General features: G+C 43.4%; 1 protein-coding gene across 1 annotated transcript in view; it reads left to right on the top strand.

Annotated features, from left to right (window-relative positions):
* The window catches only part of LOC113480281 (deubiquitinase DESI2-like), a 59,884-nt gene that overhangs the window by 24,510 nt on the left and 18,813 nt on the right, over positions 1-16,561 (top strand). The window contains exons 3-5 of the mRNA XM_026848936.1: positions 12,710-12,782; positions 14,105-14,198; positions 15,224-15,365. Of these exons, the coding sequence (XP_026704737.1) occupies positions 12,710-12,782; positions 14,105-14,198; positions 15,224-15,365 (309 nt within the window). The remainder of the gene's footprint in view (positions 1-12,709; positions 12,783-14,104; positions 14,199-15,223; positions 15,366-16,561) is intronic.

The following is a 16,561-nucleotide window of genomic DNA, read 5'->3' as shown; positions in this document are numbered from 1 at the left end:
TTTTTTTCCCCCCCCCCCCCAATGTGATTCTTTGGTAATTGTGCTGGAACAGCAGAGAGCAAGTGTATGATTATTGCAAAAATACACCCATATCCTTTTTCTTGTAGGAAAAGATAATGCAGAGAGATGAGACACAGTATGAAATTGGTACTGTATTTGAAGAATTTTATTCAAGACAAGACAAAGCACTGTAGGGAAAAAGGACAAGTCACTAGCTGCAGGGATTTGTATTTCCCCGTATTTCTCTAAGCTAAGCTTGTTAGGCACACTGCCAGCCAGGCATGGCCCCTGGAACCTCTCCAGGAAAAAAATCTCAGCTCATGTTGTGAAAGGGTTTCCCCCATCCATGCTGGAGAAGAGACTCCCTTCTTAGAAGCTTAGAGATAAATATTGATTTTTTATTTTTTTTTTTTTTTTCAATAGCAAACGAATGTTAATGGCACGCAGTCAATTTCTGTCAGAGGCGCCATGAGGTATTTTGAACAGGTGGCACCTAAGCCGGCATGGAGTAAAGATTCCTTAGGTGCAAACAGTCCTCACCCTGCTCTTTTCTGACAGTGCCACTGTTGGCTCACAGGGCAGGCATGACTGGTTTTAGCAAGTGGGAATGAGGCAGGGAGTGAGAATTTACATGCCTATATGACATCTAAGTGAGGGACTGGATTTTGGCCTTACATAGCACTTGCATGGAGAGGAGATCTGGGAACGTTACTTTCTTTTCTATTTTCTGTAGGAATCCAGATTCGCTTGTGGATAGGTTTAACCACTGGCTATGAGGTGCAATTGCTGCCATTAGGAACCCCAGGGTGAGGCCTATGTCTGTGGACTTCCAGCAGCAAACAATCAGTGTTGGAAAGGAGAGCTGGGATCCCCACCTCTACTGGGGATTCGCCTTATCTGAGTGTGGAGCCCACCTGTGTTATCTGTAGTTGAGTGAGAAGGTCTCTTCCATTCAGTTTGCTGATACTGATGGTGTTAAATATTTCATGGTAAATGAAAATTTGAAGAAGAATTTGACAGATCACAGTTTTGAATTTGAATGTGGTATTATACTGATGAAATTTTAGTTTTGACCTGGTCCAAAGTAAATCTGTAGTATGTCCATAGCAGAGCAGGGAATATGAAACTCGCAAGTCCTTGTTTGTCATCCTAGCTATGGGACTGTCCTTTGTCAGTTCATCTATGGATGTTCAAACATGCTTCCACCTCCTGTTTGAACCCAAGATTTTTTCTCAGCTTTCTCTGTAATAATTTTCTTTCCTTTAATGTCTGTGTATCTCTCATTTTTATTTTTATTTTTTCCTACTGAAGATGTCAGCTTTTGTATAACAAATGTAAGCCTGCCAGCCTGCAGATTCCTTTGAAGTAGTTTGCTGTCTCCCTTGGGTCTCTGCACAACAGGTTAAAAACAATGTTATTGTGCTCTGCATTAATGGTATGGAACAAAAGGAACTATTTATTCCATTGCCTGTGGTGTTCTTGGTCCTTCTGTGACATCATAAAGGGACTTCTCATCCCTTTGATGGCTATAATTACAATCACTTTGTTGTTACCTCAGTCTTCTCCAAGTAGTTATCCATGTGGGAATTTGGAAGAAGTCAGCAGTTGTTTTAACTAGTTTCTTACACTTTCTTGGTATAAAGAGAGTAGATGTCCCTGCCTTGTGTATCTAGGAAGCAGTTGTCCTTGGTGAAAGCATTAATGGATTGGGGTTGCAATGCAAATATGCATACAGTGTTGTCAATAAGAGGTTTGACCTTTAAGGCTAGTACTCCTCAAGAGATGGTTCAAGCTGAAAAATCACAAGTGAAACTTTTAAAAAGCCTCTTCCAATTTATTGTTATCTAATTCTGTTTGTCAAATATGATGCTAGTTTTTCAGTAAGTGTCTTTGGCAAAGGAAGTCACTGTGATACCCCTTTTCAAGAAGACCTGTGGTGGATCAGTCTTACTCCTTTCCACTTCAGCATACCTTGTGACCATCCCATAGATCACTTATTTTCGGTGAGCAGTATGGAAGTGTTGTTGGATTGTTAACCTCTGAGCCAGGATGTTGAGCTTATCTCTGCTCCTGATTTGCTGTGTCTTCATAGTCATAGCACAAGCTATATGCTTGTATTTTCTTCCTCTACTTCTAAAAGGAAGAGTCTTTCTGCTTGACACAAATGCTGTGAGGCTTAACAATTTAATGCTTGGAAAGTATTTTGAGATCCTAGGAAGAATTGCAAAGCAGAGAAGCAGAGTGTTGTTGAATCCCCTTTGTGTATATTTTTAAATTTATAGAACATGTATACCTCAATAGTTGCCTTCTCTGCCAGGCATAGGAACAACCTTCAGCCTCATGGTTTCCAGAGTAGCAATTCCTGAGCCACTTTCCCCTCTAGTATTACATCAGAGAGGTTTACTTCTCCAGGGATAGGCAAAGAGCCAGATGATGATGAACCTGGTCTCTCTCCCCTTGCTTTTTTAATTTTGTTTTTTAATCCTTTCATCTCTACAGAAATTTCCAGCTCTTGAGTCAAGCTTGATTCGTCATTCTTTTAATTTGGTAGTCATCTCTGACTGTTTTTCTCCCTGCTCCTGTTCTACCTCAGCACAATACGCTTTCAGATGGCAGCACTTAAGGGAATGTTCCTGCCAAAATAAAGTTGAAAGTGACCTGCATACAGCCAATCAATACTTTCACGTCGTATGTCGAACGATAGAGGCTTTATAGTTAGTTTTTTGCATCCCATTACTTTGTGATGGTCTCACAGCCTGGCACTGGGGAGGTGAGTCTCTCTTCCCCTACTAGTGACTAGATACGGTTTGGAGAAAAGGCAGACTGATCTGGCAGGTAAACAAGCCTTATGATATGAAATGAGGATTGATTATATTTGTCTGGATCACCTGGCAGGTCTCAGTAACTGTCAGAGTATAACTGAAAGAAACATCATTGAGGAAGAAAAGCAGATGCTCCAGTCCACCAAGCCATGGAGATCTGCCCCCTGTTAACAGGATGAGCAGACAGACTTTCTTGGTATCGGTATTAATTTTCTCCCCAAAAGGTTCTGATGGCTGTACCTATGAATTGGATCCTGCTGAGGAATACTTTGTTCCTGAATTACTTATGAATGGAGACATCATAATGGAGAGTGTTTCAAACTACTGTTTCAGACTGTGCCATAGCTTGAAAGACATTAATGTTTTGGATGTTCTCATGAGAAACTTGAGAAGAGGTCCCAAGAAATCTGCCTTAGGTGGCCAGGCATGGACTGTTGGTATGTCTGAGCTAGCACACCAACAAAATACCTACAAAAATAGGTACTTTTGTTTGGCCAGGCAGGAACATTCCAAGAGAAAGCAAGCCAGTGAGGAAGAATCAGTGTCATATTAGCATTTTGCTAAAATGGGAGAAAAATTCAGGAACCTGAGCAGGGACCTAGATGTGCTCTTGGTAGAAAGGTCTTAACTGCCAGTTTATCTGGTGGCATGGATCTCAATCTCTTCTGCTGGAGCTGTTTACATGTGCATGCATCACTGATGGGGAAGCTATAGTTGGTGCTTAGGGTGTTCATCTTGGACGTGAAAGGCTGAACTTCAAATCCCTTCTACCAAGTGATGGTTCGACTGGAAGATCTTCAAGGTCTTTTCCAACTTAGACAGTTCTGTGATTCTGTGAATTTGCCAAAGCAGAGAGATGAACTGTGCTTTTCAACACTTCAGGGACATGGTACAGCTGTTAGGCAATCAGCCAGTCTGTGGAGAGTTTGGGGTGCATGTTGCCAGCAGCCCAACTCTCTTGAATAAAGGCAGATGCTTTGACCTAGGCAAGATTGATATGTAGATTGGAGTGCATTTTCAAATCATGCACTAAATGTCTGGTTTTCCTCTGTAATGCTAAACATTGGGACAGGACTAGTCTCTTATTTGGAGAGAAAGAATGGTAGAGGTCCACAGAAGGCATCAAAGATCCTTACCAGCAAGGAGAAGGAGGTTTCTTGGCCTGAGCAGGGCCTAACCACAGCATTACTCTACATCTGAGGAATCATTATACAGCCCTATTTATTGTTACAGTTCTCAGTTACATCTTTCCTGTGATTTGAAGGGCAGAGCACCCTGAGCCAATATTGCTGACCCTACCAGGCATGTCAGGGCCAAGTTAGTTTCAGAGCCAAAGCATCTACACTGTACTTCAGATACCCTGCACTCTGATTCATCAGGAGATATTCATCTCCCTGTGGTATTTCTTCAAGTCACCTGAATCCTCTTTGACAGGAAGCCTACTTCCTGACATGCTCTGAAAACTGGACTAATGGTTCCCGATGCATGTAGGTGTGCAGGGTCTGAAATAAGCTTAACTGAGATTGTTAATAGCCTCCTAGACTTTAGCAGAGGAAAACATTTTGGGCTGCTCATTACTCTGTCCTGCACAGACACACTAAGGCTTTCTTGATATCTGTCTTTCAGTCATACACATTTTCTTGTTCTTTCTTACTGCCAGAAACCTTCTAAACACTTAGACAAAGTCTCTATTCTTTTTGAGTATGTTACTCCTACTTTAATCCTTTTGTATCGTTCTTAAGAAGTCTTCTACCATAATTCATGTCAGCCCTTCAAATGTTTGCAAATTTGTCATCTGTAGTCATTGCTTTGCCAAACTATTAACTCTTTTGAATTAATTCCCTTATAAGTCAGTCTTGCCATATCCCTGATAATTTTGCTGCTGTTCTTTTTGAGTATCTCTCAATTTGTCATTGTGAATGCATCTAAGGCAAAGGCATTATCACTTTGCTAGGTTTATAACACATCCAAGTTTCTCAAGCACATTCCCTGTGTAAATACGTACACTTCAGTGTAATCCTGAAAATAGATGCTTTTTCTTCTGGCTTCATATATTTGAGATTAAGATTATACATGAAAATTGTCAAAACTAATGAGATGCAGCATGTGAGGTGGTGTGCAATAGCATGGATAGTCCTTTTGCAGAGCTGCTTATGAGACCACTGTCTGGGACACGCTCTTGGCACTTACTCATGCTGCAGCTATCTCCAGCAACTCCCTCTTAGTGATTTCTGTTTGATGCCCCCAGTCCCACCCTGGCCCCTTCAGCTGACTCCTTCAGGCAGAGTCAGGACTGAGGTTAAGTGAAGCAGGTGGAGGTTGGGAAAATGGCATATGGCTTCTCATATGGCACAAACAGTCTACTACAAATACCATGGTGTGTACACAGACACCCAAGCTAAGCCATTAGTGTCATGACTGGTGTGACAAACCCTTGGGCTGGTGGATTAACTTCTGCTGGCTTCTGTGGAACTTGCAAATGGAAGAGACAGGCATGTTCATTCTGCAGGGACAGAAAATAGTTGCTTAATGTAGCCAGCTAATTGCCTTATCTCTCCATTGGTAAGGCAGGTTCCCACTCAAACTCTGAAACATGGGTTGGATGAGTGTTCACTGTCCCCAACATGAGTCAACTGTATTTAATACAGAGCATGTTGGATCAGCTACCTTCTGAACAGTGGGCTACAAGTGTGTGGCTTGAGGCAAAAGATACACAGTGGTAAACTTCCTCCTAGTTGGGCTGCAGGAAGGAAGCTCTGCTCAAGACAAGACCTGCCATCAATGCAACAGGGTAGAAAGTGGAACAGTAATGGAGAAAGCAGAAAATTATAAGAGACTTCAAGTAACACCAGTAGCTTGAGCCAGGATTGTGCCTGCCCTTTTGTAGGATGAGGCTGTAAGTAGAAACACTGAAGGTATCCCATTCTCACAGCTAAATCTTGTTTATGATATTTAAAATATTCTGAATACAGCCAAAAGTTAACTGCTGAAATGCATAGTTTCCTTTCTGCAACATGATAAATATTTTCTTCTGTCCTGCTATGCTACAGTAAAATCTCATTGCGTCACAACATTGAAGCTTAAGTAGATTTCCAGCTCCCTCAGCAGCAGCATCAGTCTTTAATCCAGATATAGCATTTTAGAAGCCACTGAAATAAGCTCTTTATGTTTTCATGATTGCAAAGATTTTAGTGTTGCCTCATGCATCAGGCAATTCAGAAGCATATTATAATGTCTGAAAAGCCACAGCAACCTCCAGAGAAATTCTTCCTGAAGAGACAGCTGAGGAATGCATTTAGCCCAACCTGAGAGGAAGAGATCCATTGCAGAGCAGAACCTGGCTGAAATAGAAGAACTGCTGAGTCGGAGTTGGCTGTCAAAGTCCTACAGAGGCTTGGCCTGTCATTCCTCTCAAAGGTTCAGTTGAACATCTTGCCCTGTGTTTCTTCTCTTAGCATTTGTGAGTGTGCATGAGGGCATGAGGGAATATGTTTAGCAGTATAAGTTGTAAATTTCAGGCTGTTATTTCCCAGGAAATTCCCAGTCTATTAGAGTGTATTAACCTGAAGGGTGGAGAACTGTCCTTGGCAGAAACTCCTTTCATTCAAAATGCGGCAGAGTGGAGTCAGTTGCATGCCAAGGGACACCTTGTCTTTTTCTTCTTTCTGTAATGTGACTCTCCTCCTCAGATGTCTATTCTCCAGCCAGTTCTGTTCTGGTCCAAGTCTGAAGTGTCCCAGTCCAGATCTGAAGTGGGCTCCTTGTATAATGCTGTATCCCTGCTTTATCAGAGCTACATCAAGCTCTCTGGCTGGATTGAGGCTGCAGGTTTCTCAGTACTTGGATGCTCTCCTGGAAGAAAACCTGTAGTTTCTCAAGATTTGATCAGTTCTGCCAGTCGGGTTGTTTGCAAACAGGCCAATGCCCACACTCTGGGGACTGTTTTTCTTGAGACTTGCAAGTTATTGCCTATTGCGACCGGAGGCTTGAGCCTGTTCGTAAAAGAGACCTGCTTACTTCAGTATTTTGTTTCTTTAACACTACCTAGCATTTTAAGTGAAAGTTAGCACATCTGACTAAAGCAGGTGCTTTTGGCTAATTGGATTTGGAGTGACCTGATGGTCTGTTGCACCCTGGTCCATGACTTGCAGATTGATAGATTTTTCCAACAGCGAAGAGGTCCTGACACAGGAGGTGATCTCCCCCTGGGAAGAGGCATGTTCTGTGTGTGCTGGAGTGAGACGCACCCAGATAGCTTTTTCTGTGTCATCGCTCCTTTTCTCAATACTCTGTTAAGATTCTCTTTTAGTTACTGTTCTGCCCACATGCATTTAAATGTTCTCTTGCTTAATCTATATTCACGGTATATTAGGAAAATAGCATTTTAGGCTTCGTGAATGTACAAGCCTTGGACCTCTGGAGAACTGAGTGTAAGAGACACAGGTCACACTGAAATGAGCTCAGGTTTCGTCCAATTGCTAAAGAAAATTTACTAATAGCAGCCATGCTATATAATTTGATGTAATCCCACATGATAGTGGCTTTTATTGCTAGAGCTCCAGGCCAAAAGGGGTGAACAGCCCAAGGACTGAGACATATTGGCGCACCACGTGTCTGTGTGCCTAGGGCTGTGGAACGTAAGCGGGCGCTACTGCAATATGACTGAAGCACTTTGGCAAAGATCTATGGGAAGCCCCCTGTTGTGCATGCCTGTAGTTGAAGTAATGCTTCCTTCATCCCTGCAAGCATCACTCAAGTAATAAAGTCTGCGATCTATTTTGGGCTCTCTCCTTCCACCTCTGTGGGCCTTCAAGATTCTGGATCCTGCTTTAGGAAAATGTATTGGGGGAAACGGAAACTCTTTTTCAAGTTGCTGACTGTATAAGGCTGGGATTTTACTTGCTGGTTTCCTAAAGTGATGTTCTCTAGCTTTCCCTTCTAGTTTTGTCTTTTGTGCTCCCATATTTCACATCTGGATCAATGCATCTCAGAAAATAATGCTGAGATATTATTTTGATGTTCCCTGGCTGGTCTCCTGCATCAATTTGATGTTGCCTTTAATACGGTGTTTTGTGTTGAGCTTTAACATCACAGGGGATTTTCCTGCTGTTTGAGGTATGACCGATTTATTGGTGCATTTATTAGTACACACACTCCTCTGCATGTTTTCATGAGGCTGCCTAGGTAAGTTGACCACAGGGGCCAAGGCTGCTAAGCCCAGGACAAAGTCTCTGGGAAAAGCCTTTACACAGTGTGTAAAGGCAGATGTGTGAAGACATGTCCCTTGCCAGTCTGGCTCCTTTCTGGAGCACACCAGTTAGCAGCCGGAGCCCTGAGTGTCCTCCACTTGGATTTGTCGAGCCACCCAATGAGCTAGCTCCCCCATCCTTCAGAGAAGAAACATCTGTGAAAAAGAGAGCTTGGTACCACAACTGAGTACTCAGAGTTCGCAACTACTGGCTGAAATCAGATTTATTTAGCAACTCCCAGTGGATTTCATACAGATCATAAGTATGTTCATACAGATCATGTGTGTTCATACAGATCATAAGAAAGGATTGGTTAGTGTCTGTTCAGTAGTGGATGGATCTGGTAGAGTGGAATATCCGGTCTGTTCTGGGGTGATAAATGGAAAATTGCTTAGTGTGTTGGCTGCTCAGAGACAGTAATATCTGAGATACTCACAGAGGTGGTCTTGTCTCCAGGCTCTAGGGAGCTGGTTAGTTAAGCTGCTCAGCGTGGTGATGCAGGAAAGATTTTGGTGACACACCATGGAAAATAACAGTCTGAAGTAGGGAGGTAAAGACAAAGTTAGTGACCGAAACATCAGTGTTATAGTAGGATATTAATTGATAGTAGAAATTAATGGATAGGCCTCTTCTCTCTGAAAATCCATGTTTCTGATAGGAGTTCCCAGGAATTCCTGCTCTGAAAAGTCCCAGGATGACAATCTGCTAGTATCACACCATCTGCTTCTCCATCCTAGGCCTACCAGAAGTATTTCAGTATAATCAAACGTTTTAGTTTCTCTCCTTTCTGGAAAGTTAAGGCATGATTCACTGTCCCAATGAGACTTTCACTTCTGCCTCTGTGTGAAAGATGGCTAAATGAAGTGAATAACGCAACTGACTCAGAGTATCTCCCAGAATCTAAACTATTTCATCATCTATTGTGATCTCTGAACCAAACCAACCAGGAAATCGGGGAAGACTTGAATAAAAACTGGAAAATTTCGAATTCTGCTTCATCAGGGACCTGCATTAAAAGCTCTTAACTGATACACTACAAACTTGTAAATGCAGCGAGGTCCCTCTCTGGTTTGAATTTTGAATCCTGAGCTATCTGCAGCTGTTGTGAAGCAGCTACAGTCTGGTTAGCTTTCCTCTCTTGCCTCTCTTTGCTTCTGAGCTGTTCTCTGTCTCTGTTGAAGATGCAAATGAGACAGAATGCTCCAAGTCCCTCTGTAAGGTTTACGGCATGATTTTGCAGGCAGTATGCGATGCAGGCATGAATCACAGCTCCCTGTAAGATATTGCTGTATTCGATTCCCTGGCTTTTTCATCTGACTCTGAACAGGCTGCGGATTTTTGTTTTTAATCTAAGCAATAGCCAATTTACTCCAGATATGAGTATTTGCTGACTGTTGCTGCTGTTCTTATGCTCAGAATTTCAAAACCCTTGGAAAACGAGGCCAGCGTTTGCATGTGTGTACAAACCTGGTTTCAAATCTGGCTTGGATTCTCTCTTCCAGCTCGGCAAGTGACTGACATGTTCACTTTAGCATAGCTTCCTCCCGAGACAAGCCGTAGGCTGTGCCAAGATGCCGTGAGGCGTTCACTCTGTGTTCAGTTGTACACCGGAGGCAGATTCTGCAGCACCCTGGAGACAGGGGTGAGATGAGGACATTAGCAGCCATGATTCAGAACTGGTTTGCGTTTTGGTCTTGCTAATAGATCATACTGAAAATTTTTATTTGCAGTGAACCAAGATGCAAATCAGATTCCAATTCAATTAGTTATTTGAAAGAAAGTACTAAACCAGTATAGCTTCTGTTCAGTTCAAATTCAGGTATGGCTGAAGTTGTTTCAGTTCAGTCCATAATAGTTCATTAAAGGAAATAATACTGAAAAATACACCATTTAAATACAGAAATGCCCATGGGATGGTTGTAATCCTGCAACACCTGGCATCAGCCAGAGAAACACTTCTGCTCGTCTCTCCTTTATCTCTGGTGGAGCCTCCTCATCACTCGTGTTTCCAGAGCTGTCCTACAGCCTGGCTCTCGGCTCCCACAGTCGGGCAGGGTGGGTTTCGGGAGCTGTGGCTGTGTGCTGGGAACAAGAGTGGTTGGGGGACAGGGCAGGCTTGTGATCTGACAGCACTTTGTGCATATGAGGTGATCAGGTCTCCATGCATTATTCTAACATGTTAATCAAGGAGAGGTTTTTGGTTTTTTCCTTCTTGTTCGCTCATTTGTTGTTTGGATCCAACATAAAGTTTAACATGGAAGAAGAAAATGCTGTAGCTGAACATGACTTTCAGTTTAACTTTCATGTTTGAAATACAAAGCCTGATGCAGACCAACCTCTGTAGATAGCCCTGACTTTGATAACTGGGAAGAGCATTTCTAATTTAAAAAGTCTCCCTTAGCAGCCGATGATCTGGGTATGCTTGTATTGTTGCTGTGAGACAATAGCTCAGCCCGAGGGAAGAAGACAAACCTACTTACCATACCCTCTGGGAGTTGTTACACTGGGACTCTAGAAACCAGTGTTTCTCCGAAGCTTACTGAGACTATCTGAGGCTGAGGATTTAACCCATGAGATTTGGGAGATCCAAGAACTGAACTGAAGGCTATGTGTCCATGGGGGACAGGCTTTGGTCTCCTCAGCAGATGTGGCTGGTGTCATGTGGGCTCCCATATGCTGTCTCTACCTCTGTATCTTCCTCCCCAGTCAGAGCATGCATATTCCTGCTGCAGAGCATAGGGCAAGAGCACTGTGGAGAAAGGCAGCAAAAGGCAAGGGCACATCATGTCCCTGAATACCAGGCATGTTGTTCAACAGAGGGTTCACTGCTAACGTGGTGTCTCAGCTGGCAGAGGTTGAGAGATACCTAACCTAACTCCAGTCCAGTGCTCTGATGTATCCTAAAACCAAGAGTATGCATAATTCAAGTGAAGAGGTAAATGGAGGTTATACAAGGTCTGAAGAGAGCAGTGGGCAGGGGTCCAGCTGGGGTCAGGTGGTTTGCTGCCCTCCTGCAGTAATACATCATTTGTGGTATCAAAACTTGCAAAGAACAAGAAGCATTACAGCGTTTTCTGGAAGGAAAGGGAACTGCTGTACTGCCAGAGGCAAGGATTTTGGAGACATGGTTTAAAGGTATGAAAACTGGCCGTACATTGTCAGGCTTGGAACTGTGCTTTTCGTATCACAGCTACTGTGTTTTTCCACAGTAGCAGTGGTCTCAGAAAGCATTTCCAGGTGATTTACAGAGCTACTGCAGTCATGAAAAATACATAAGCAAACAGTGTGAGGAAAGTAGGTGGAGTGTGCCAGACCTCTGCTTACCTGACAGCAGAGGGGTTCTTACTCATACCACGGCAGCTCAGTGACGCCAGACACCAGGGAAAGAGCAGCTTATTCTGGCTCTACCAGAAGCAGCTGCCAGACCCAAAAGAGAATTTTAGCTTAATGAACTTGTCATGTCCTTGTACAGGGACAAGAGAACAAGATTCCATTTCCTTGCAGTGCTTGAGTAAAATAAGAATTTAGTTGCTCTGAGTTACTAGAGATGCATCTTCACTGCACAGTAGCCATAAGTGGACTGGAAATACACCAGGCATGGGCAGTGCCTGAAAACATCATTCCTGCAGCAGCACAGCTCTGCAGCTAGCCTAATAAATACTGGTGTTGAGCAGGGCTAATTATCTCCAATGCAGCACTGCCCTGGCATGGCTGTATGGCTTCCCGCTTCAGAATTAGCTTAGCTGGGACTTGTTTGGGTGTCTGCACTGTCCTTCACGGTATGGTGGAAATGGGCTCTGAGCAGTGCTCGGTGGAGGAGCATTGCATGCGCGCACTGGCCTGCAGTATTGCTCTGCTCTTAATGTGATGGCGAAGTGCCGGACTCCAGAGCAATGAAGTCACTTAACAGCTCCTCTTGAAAATTTGTCTTTGACTTGGGTGAAATTGTGGTCACCTTGGACCTAATTCTGGAGCAGCGAGCCCTTGTCTCTTCTGAAAACAGTGCTTGATCATATATGGTGCCTCTGAACAAATTGTTGACTAGCATGCTCCGAGTTTCTTTTTTTTTTTTTTCTGTAAAGCAGTTTCCAATGTCATTATAGATAATTACCTCCCCTGACCTACAGGGGGAACAGACATCTGTCTCTATGATCTCATTGCCTAAAACTAACTTTATAAAAAGTAGATGTTGGGAGGTGATGTAAAAAGGTGTGTGGAAATTATTTGGAGATTCTTGAACTCAAGATTTGAAGATCAGATATGACAAGTGGATTGGTGAAACTGGCTCAGTGTCAGCTTATTTGTGTGAGAAGATAGATAAATAATCAGACATCCTGCATCAGCTGGGTTTATGCAGCTTCAGGTCCAGTTGTATCTTAATAGAGGCTAATACCTTATGTGGAAAGGATTAGATGAGCATTTTTTGGAGACCTAATCCCAGCCAGCTGTATAAACACAGTGCCCACTTCTGTTGGTCTGTAAGGAGTCTCAATTTGTTTGTCTCAAGATAATTTCAAAATCCCTCTTGTCCTTAAGAAAAGTTACCCTGAGGAAGGGAGATGGGGGATATACCCGAGACCAAGATAGTGTGTTTCTTTTCCACTAATGCTTCCAAATGTGGCTTTTCTCTTACTGTAGTACTGGATAAATGAATACACCTCCACCTTGGGGATTGGTGTCTTCCACTCTGGCATCGAGATCTACGGCAGAGGTATGAAGTATTTCCTTTTCACTACCTGCAGAACATGGGGACAACTATATGGCTAGTCTGATATGGAAAAGCACTGCAATCTCGCAGCTTTTGGCAAGGAATGTTTTGAGGAATGAAAAACACAGCCAGTTTTCTTTTTAGAGGCCGCTGTGGAGCCCAGCAGGAACTTGTGCAGTTCTGTCATGAACCATGTAGCCCTTCTTATTTTCAGCATGTAACTGCAGCCTCTATAGCTTGTGCAGGTGTGTAGCAGGATGGCAGATAGGAGGGACCAGTGTTGGAAAGCCGTTCCACAGTGAAGGGAAAGGGAGAGAGACTGGGACAAATGGGAGAAGGGATAGAGGTGGATCAGTGGTTGTCTTGAGACCTGCATATGCATGTTAGTGCTAATTCCCTGCCAGGGTAAATCTGTTTTGCAGTAACTCTTTAAGAATGCCTCTGGTCTAGAAATCTTGGAATCTGAATTTCCAGATCTTGGAAACTGTTGTTTTGGAAAGCAGAGTTGCAAGGAAAAGAAAATTACTTTTGAAACAGTGTGCATGGGGCTGAAGCTGATTAGAGCACCCACTGTAAAAGGCGCAGTCAAGGGATCTGGGAAAACAGCTGCAGCACAGCGAAGGACAAACTAGCATCACAGACTTTCTGTTTCCTTCTTCAGCATTAAATGGGAATGGCTCGGGTACTCATTCATGGTATTTTAGCCAGTGGCATGCAGTAGACAAACCCCCTGGGGTCTCATGTTCCATCTTGAGCACAGGAACTTTCCCAGGCTGTGTGAGACGGCGTGTGTGATGCCGTGAGGTCCACAGGCTGTGTTTCACAGGCCATGCCAGATGGCCTGTATGACATGGAAGGACCTCTGGCTTGACCTGCGTGCTGAGGCAGCGGCGTGCAAGCAGTTGGCTTTCTGCAAAGAATTCCCACTCACTGCCTGTAAATCCCTCTAGAAGAATTGATTTCTCCCTATTCCAGAAAAGACTTCTTCCAGCTCAGTACCACCACACTACAGAAACTCAGTGTATCTAGATGCCTCCACTGCAGAACTCTGCACTGAGGGGAAGCCACCTGGATGGGCACAGAGACAGACTTGGAGCCCTTTCCTGGTGATGTGAGAAAGAAATAGTGTTAGTATGGAGGGAGGCTCTGAGGGCATCCTCAGCCTGATAGGCAACAGGACAGAGAAAATGGCTTTCAAAGTCTGGTTGAAATGGATTTTGGCAATAGCCTTGCCCCTGATACTGAGCTGTGCAGACAGCTGCCATAGACTTTTTCCTGACATTGCATTCATTCAACTACTCACAGTCTGTTTCTTTTCTTGTCAGAGTTTGCCTATGGAGGGCATCCCTACCCTTTCAGTGGGATTTTCGAGATCACACCTGGCAGTGCGGTAGAACTTGGCGAGACCTTTAAATTCAAGTAAGGGCCCTTTTCTAAGTCTTCCTTTCTGCCCCCCATAGCCATTAGTGTAGAGGGAGCAGGAAAGTCCTGTCCTCTGGGTCCCCCTTTCCCTCTCCTCATAAGCACCTTCACTGCGTCCTTTACATGATTCTGGTTCAAAGGCAGCCCTGCAGGGATTTTGGAGGTAGATAATAGAGCGTGTACACCAAACAGGGAACAGTGCTGAACTGTTTGGCAGGGTTTAAAAGAATAGTTACGAATGAATGCAGTTCGCTTCTCATTTTGTTTTCTGTGCTCCCAGCTTCACCTGTCAGCAAGAATGGAAGTAACTGTGTTACAGAAAATGCACAGGAGAAAAAAACAAAACCTGGTCTTTCTATGAGTATCACCTATTTGTGGATACTGCACAGAGTACCAGAAGTCATCTTCTGTGTTTCTTGCTACTCTGTCACAAGGGATAGACCAGCTGCTAGAGGAGTCTGAGAGGATGCTGCATTGTGTTATTTAAGGTGCTCGGATTGTGGGGCTGTGAGTCAAGGAACTGCCCATGGCAGATGGGACTTGACTTTCCCAAACTGCCAGTTTATGTTGATATTGTTGGAGACTTTTTAGAAGAAAGTTCTGTGGAGTTAATATTGGGAGAAGCAATAGGTTTCTGCATAAAGTTCTCAGTCTGCTCCCTCCTGGCCCACCTCATGGAAACCCTCTCAATCATGAAAAAAGCATCTCCTCTGTCCTGCTGGAAATTTCTATGGTGGGACATTGGGCAGAGTGGGAGCAGACTCCCAGAGATAAGACTTTTCTGGTGGTGAGCATGAAGCTCTCAGGGTTGTTTCCCATGCTGTGACCTGCTCTGTGGATAAGCTGGGGATATTACTGTGCTGTTTTGTTAGTGGGAGTCTCTGATAGGCCCGGATATGCTTCTCCACATTTTAAGCCTGTCCTTCTTGCCAATGTCTGATCATTTCCTTCTCCCTGGGTATGTATCACTCTCTTTACTGTATCTTTCCATGTCTCCTGTTGTGTGTTTTGTTTTTAACTAGAGAATCGATTGCCTTGGGCACCACAGACTTCACAGAAGAGGACGTCGATAAGATTATGGAAGAACTGGGCAAGGAGTACAAAGGAAACGCGTACCACCTGATGCACAAGAACTGTAATCACTTTTCTGCTGCTCTGGCTGAGGTGGGCACAGCTATCTTTTTTGTTTGTTTGTTTTCTGCTTCAGATCTGTAGTAGTGCTCACAGAAAGGGAACTGGGGTCAACACAGCCTGCCAGGCTAGAGCCCATAGTCAAACCTCCTGTCTCTGCCCTTAATATTTTTAGAAGCCCTTTGCTGTTGAAAGGGATGGGATCAGGAGGTGGAGATGTAGCAGGTTTATCACACATTTGGTCTAAACTGTGTGGGAAATTAGGAGTGCCTGCATTTTGGTTCACTGAATAGGCCCTGAGAGGGAATTGGAAGGACAGACCTGGCTAGCATGCAAATGTGCATAATTTTAATAACAATTGGAAATAACCCTACATGATCTGTAGAGGAATAAAAATGGCTTGTCAGTGTTCTGCAAACAAAGATTTGCAGTATTCAGGAAGTGGGTGTCCCTTTTCCTTATTTAATGTGCATCATCCAAAACCCATGAAAAAAAAGTACTGATTTTTCTCATAGAAATCTTTGGTGCTTATTCATTTTAATGTTCACAAAATAACTGTGAATTACACTGTTATTTCTCTTCAAAGAGAATTGTAGCACAGAGAAGCACAAATTTATCCCAACTCTTTGCTAATTTTATATATTTTATTTTTCCATTCCTGAAGGTCTGATTATTCTGGGGGCAAGCTGCCTTCCTCCTCACCCCCCAGATGAGATATTTAAAGCATGTTTCAGTTAAGGTATGAGTATTCAGCACTTGCCCAGGATCTTGACCCAGTGTCAGAAAAAGATAAGTAGAAAATAGAAGTGACCTTCCATAAAAACTTTTTCTGTGCTTCAATAGGTGTTTTATGGCAAACATGAGGAGAGAATATAATTCTTCACAATAGAGTTCAGCTGCTTTAGCTGTGAAACTTTCATTTCTCTTTCTGGAGTCCCCATTCTCGTTCACATCTTTCACCTTTCTTCATCATATGGGGCAGGAGTCCTATGCCAATAACCTCTTCTGTCACAAGTGTCTATTCATGCCCAAACAGGCCCATCACAGATTCTCAGTGAGATGAGATTATATAGAAAAAGTACTGTATGATTTTGTAAGAAAATCCCTAGGGAATTCAAGAACCAGCAATTCATTTACAAGGGACCTGCTTAGGCTCTTAGGAAACCAGTTCTCTATTGGCTTAATCCTTGCTAATTATAGAAAGAGAAAATGACTGAGTCCTTTCTGTA

The sequence above is a fragment of the Athene cunicularia genome (genome assembly GCF_003259725.1).
Source record: "Athene cunicularia isolate RWA chromosome 5 unlocalized genomic scaffold, athCun1 chr5_part1, whole genome shotgun sequence".
In the NCBI taxonomy this organism is placed as follows: Eukaryota; Metazoa; Chordata; class Aves; order Strigiformes; family Strigidae; genus Athene; species Athene cunicularia.
The sequence above is the reverse complement of the archived record's forward strand: the minus strand, read 5'-3'. Positions and strand labels throughout refer to the sequence as shown.